This window comes from Vidua chalybeata, chromosome 1, assembly GCF_026979565.1.
Source record: "Vidua chalybeata isolate OUT-0048 chromosome 1, bVidCha1 merged haplotype, whole genome shotgun sequence".
In the NCBI taxonomy this organism is placed as follows: Eukaryota; Metazoa; Chordata; class Aves; order Passeriformes; family Viduidae; genus Vidua; species Vidua chalybeata.
In genome coordinates, this window is record NC_071530.1 from 55974419 (window position 1) to 55979251 (window position 4833).

General features: G+C 38.2%; 1 protein-coding gene across 3 annotated transcripts; it reads right to left on the reverse strand.

Moving 5' to 3' along the window:
- Positions 1-371: 371 nt before the first annotated feature.
- NEUROD6 (neuronal differentiation 6) lies at positions 372-3807 on the reverse strand. Of its 3 annotated transcripts, none has more exons than XM_053947120.1 (2): positions 3684-3807; positions 372-2216 (listed from the first exon to the last, which is right to left on the reverse strand). In XM_053947120.1, exon 2 carries the CDS (start codon positions 2206-2208, stop codon positions 1243-1245), a length of 966 nt encoding a protein of 321 aa, XP_053803095.1. In that variant the 5' UTR covers positions 2209-2216; positions 3684-3807; the 3' UTR covers positions 372-1242. The 3 variants fall into 3 exon arrangements, with proteins under 3 accessions (XP_053803095.1, XP_053803088.1, XP_053803082.1); XM_053947113.1 differs by having other exon boundaries at positions 372-2277; XM_053947107.1 differs by having other exon boundaries at positions 372-3329.
- Positions 3808-4833: the final 1026 nt, after the last annotated feature.

Consider the following 4833-nt stretch of genomic DNA (forward strand, 5'->3'; position numbering starts at 1 on the left):
TTCTCTGAAGTTCTTATAATTCTCATGCTTCTGCCATTCCCCCAGTGAGCCAGAGCTGGAGGAGCAGCTAGTGTCCTGTGTGTTAGCTCAGGGCTCTTCCGCATATGAAATTTGGCATTTCATTGAGATATAAAATTACTTTCTTCCCATAACCTGTATTTCGTTTAGTACACAGCTATTTTTGTGGTATTTTGAATCTACTGCATCACTAATACATCCTTCTGAAAATAACATAAGGTTCACCCTGATAATTCTTGACTTCCTTCCCCAGACTTAAGCATTATGAGTGTCCTGGGAAGAAAGGTGTGTAGGCAAGATCAAAGGCAACTGTATACTGTGAAATGATAAGTATCAGACAAAATACACGCAGCTATAGTATCACAGCTAATAGATGTATTTTAAAAGTGGAAACATCTATCTTTAATTGCATTTTAAGTATGTAGTGAGAAACCACAGTTATACATTTTTATAACAAACCTTTACATCTGAAGTCATAAAAACACAAAGTGCTGATTATATATGGTCGAGATAACTGAGGCAAATTTTTGACAACATCTTCTAAATATCATCATGTGGCCCCTGTCAGCAACACTCTAAAGTCAGGCTGAATACTATCAATGACAATCCATTTTTTCCTTAGTTTACCGAAAACCGACAACCCAAAAACTATTTTGTTTTCTTGTTTGCCTTTTTTTTTTTTTTTTTGCATAGCTTTCAGTATTGCTACCCTCTCACCTCTGCATATTGCAAGCCCATCTCAGCTCTGGATATTTACTTTAAAGTTCTTAATATTTTTAATCCAGCTCTCCTTGAATACATAATATATATTTTCTACCAATTATAAATACATAATTTTTATTAATCTGATTTCAATAACATGCATTTGTATAATTACTATACAATCGAAATAGACATTGACTTCACACAGTGTGTACATTTTTATTTCAGTAATATTGTTCAGACACACTGGTCAACAAATCAAACAAATAGGGAAACAAAAAGTAAAAAAGAAGCGAGAAAACCTCTGGGAGGAAACATATTCTCACAGTGATTACAGAAAAAAAATACTTACAATAAAAAGGGTTTATTAATACATAGAAAATCCTCACAATAGTTCAAACACACTTTAGGAACTAGTAAACATTTTAAATAGAATTGTGCCGATTATGCAGTGCCCAAGCATCTGCTTGCTCTTAATTAGATGGGGAGGTGAATGATCACTGTTTATTTTCATTTTCCTCATTAATTATGAAAAACTGCATTCAATTCATCTTGCATGGTGAGAGACTGGCTGCGCAGATGTAAGTCATAAGGGAAGTGGCTCTCTGTAGGCAACCTGAACATTGAGCTCTGCCCAAGGGGACCCCTGGGTGGCACTGCACAGTAATGCATGCCATAATTGTAATTTTTGCCATAGTCCAAGCTTTCCTCTTGCTTCAGGGAAAATATCCCATTATAGTTAATTGGGGGAGGACTTAAGGGACCTTCAAACTGTGGGCTGGCGCACTCAGGGGAAGTGCTTTCATAGAAGGACTCGTAAGCGCTGCAGTAATTGTATGGTTTCATGGACTTAGAGTTGTCAAGAGTCCCATGCCCTGGGGGGGTGCCAAGCTCCGGGCTGTGGTAGGGAGGATAGAAGGTGGAGTAAGGTGTGCGGGTATGATGGGCACCGTCACCTGCCTGGCCCATTAGGAAACTTCTGGCATTCAGTTGCAGGCATCCTGCCACCAAGTTTGTAGTTGGCTGGGACAGACCCTTGCACAAGTTTTGGACAAAGGTGAGCAGGTCAGGTCTCTTCCCAATTCGCAGTATTTCAGAAAGAGCCCAAATATAGTTCTTGGCTAGTCTTAAAGTTTCTATTTTTGACAGTTTTTGTGTTTTAGAATAACAAGGGACAACTTTCCTTAAATTGTCCAGAGCATCGTTAAGGCCGTGCATACGGTTCCTCTCTCTAGCATTGGCTTCTTGACGCCTGAATTTAATTCTTTCCATCCTTATCTTGCTTGTCTTTTTTTTCCTAAGGCCCCTTCTCCTTGGCAAGCCATTCTCATCCTCCTCTTCTCTCTCTTCCTCCTCCTCTTCTTTTTCTGTGTCTTCTCCAGGAGATCTTTTGATATTCTTTCCTCGGAGGATGATCTGCTTTGAAAAGCTTTCTGTGTTCTTCATTTGCTTTTGGTCATCACTTTCTCTGGGAAACTTTCTACACATCTGGGATCCTGGCATTACAACAGACTCATCAAATGGTAGTGTTAACATGGTTCTATAATCTTAAGTTACCTGAAAGAATGCCAGCACAATGTTTAAATATTTCCATTTTTAAAGTTTTTCGACTCACACAGACAGCCTCATGCACCTTATTTGTGTCTGTGTGTAAGCTCTCCTTATAAGAGAGTGTGTGTATGTGTGTATGTGTGTGTGTATAAATGCCCAATCTATATTTTTTCAATAAAATGTCAGTTGCAAATGCCCACATTAAAAAATAATAGCTGTTGAGAATTCTAAAATCACTTGAAACATTTGACCTTGCAACTAAAAAGCCACATTTCTCACAGATAAATATGGAGTAAACCCATATTTTAAATGTACAGTTAGCTCCCTGCTTATTTATTTTATTTTTAAATAAATCCTTCAAACTCTCACCATCATGGAATTCAGAGAAATGCAAAATGTGACAAAGCACTACAGAAATTTCATTAATCCAAATTCCCCTGGGTGGAAAAATGAGGAGAGGGAGTGTAGTTTTAAAATTGAGAAAGTGCCATATCTCTATTACCTGATGTTAAATATTTTAAAATCACTTTTTGACTTATACTTCAAAATTGTGGGTTTTTGCTCTCCACATTTCTTCCTTTATGTATAAAGATATTAAACTTTAGTAAGTTACAGTAGCTGAGAAGGAAAAAAAAATGAATATATCCCCCAAATCACTCAGCTAGTAATATAATTCAAAATAAAGCATTTTTCCTAGTTATTTGTATTAATACTTATTTCATATTAAGACAAAAGTCAAAATTATTTAACCCTAAACGTATTCAGATTAGAGTTAGGAAATAAAATCCCCCTATCTTTTTTCCCCCCCTTTTTCAAGTAGAAATTCTATTTGATAATATCTGTTAAGTTAGAATCAACTTATTTGCTTTTTTTCTTGTTCTTTTCTCCTTTTTCTTTTCTTTCCCATCAATTGGGGCGGGGGGGAAGGTGAAAAATGCCCCGCACTCTATAGCAGTGTTTATGTTCTGCGAGGTTCAGATGTCTTCCTCCAGCTCTTAGCTGACAGGAGCGGTCTGTAGATTCTGACTGTAATCCTGCACGTGTGCTCAGAATCCAGCCTGGAAAGGAAAAATAATTTCCTTTTCCCAATTACTTTGCTTTTGTTTGCAGTTTGGGAACAGCAAAAGCTTGTATCCCATGGACTTCAAAGAGACAAGCAAAGTAAATTCAGGGACTTTTAACAGAACAAAATTAAACAAAAACCCCAGTCAAAGACTAACTCTATCAGTATTGTCTATGCATTTGCAATTTACATAAAAGCAATGAAAGTTTGTAATTGCATCAGAAGAATAAAATGGTAGGAGTTATTAGACAGCAAATAGCATACACAAAATACAAGACAATGATACTGTATCTTTAAACACTTGCATGCACACCCAACACCAATTGAAATATATCTTTATTTGTATTACCTTAGCTTTTTATTTCATTCAACAATCAGTTTTCATTTTTTGCCTTCCAAATCTTTTCAGTCTGAATGTCGCATCGTCTGCTGGAGCCTAGATCTGTGTATATCTGCAATATCTCATTGATCTCTAAAAAGTGACATTGATGCCAACTGCCAGAGCTGGTACCCATGCCATCTGCTAGTGACGTCACGGGGCAGAGAAAACCACGTGAGTCTTTCTCCTGGGACCTTCATTCTGCACTGATCATCTGGCATCCCTCTAAGTGGGTACCAGCATTCAAGTATTAACACAGAAGGTTAGACTGATAGAAAAAAAAAGAAAAGAAAAAAATTATGCACCAGCATTTCACATACAGTAGGTGCATTTCCACAGTGGTTGCTTCTTTTTAGCAGTCTAGCTGCATGGATAGACATGCCAGCATTTGGTGCTATCCCTGCCTACAGGTACAGCTGCCCTTTGGTTGTTAATATGGCATTGTTTATATGAGAAATGCTGTCTTGTATTGATCTGAGTCCCTCCAGCGCACCTGATACCCAGGGACAAAAAAGAAAAGGCAAGGAAATAAAGGCAGTAATGGGGAAGTAATGCTGGTGCTATAACACATAGCACAGTCAAAAAAAGTAGTTTTTGTGTGATGCTGCTGGGTGAGATTTTTGGGGTGTGGGGTGTTTTTGAGTACAGGTTGTTGCCCCAGAGCACAGAATAATAGGAGCAAACCTAATGCCATCTGTAAGAAATCCATCCTTCGCATTCCTTGGTGGTTTTTGACATAGCAAAATAAAAGAGGCATTTATAGGAAACTGGACATACAGCATGAAAGTTTAACAAATCATGCCTTTTTTTCTGAAGCATGCAAGGCTCGCTGACCTGCTCTGGCATGTTGCAATGTGACTGGGGGGCACCTGCTCAGAAGTGTAGCTTAGAATTCTCAAAGGGTTTGGCCCCTGCCATATTTTCTGTCTGCCTAGCCTTTTCATGAATGTTTCCCCAATATCTCTTTAAAAACTGAGTTACTCCCTTTGAAAACCTCCTAAAATCTCCCCCTGCTCTTCTGTTTTGATACCTAGCTTCTCCTTTCTTCATGCCCCTTTTTCCCTGTCGGCTGCCTCTCCTGTGCTCCCTGCTCTTCCTTTTTAACCCTTTTGTCTCTTTC

Excerpts from the sequence above, each read along its gene's own strand:
- NEUROD6 (XM_053947113.1), bottom strand. The coding sequence starts at position 2,256 with ATGTTAACACTACCATTTGATGAGTCTGTTGTAATGCCAGGATCCCAG.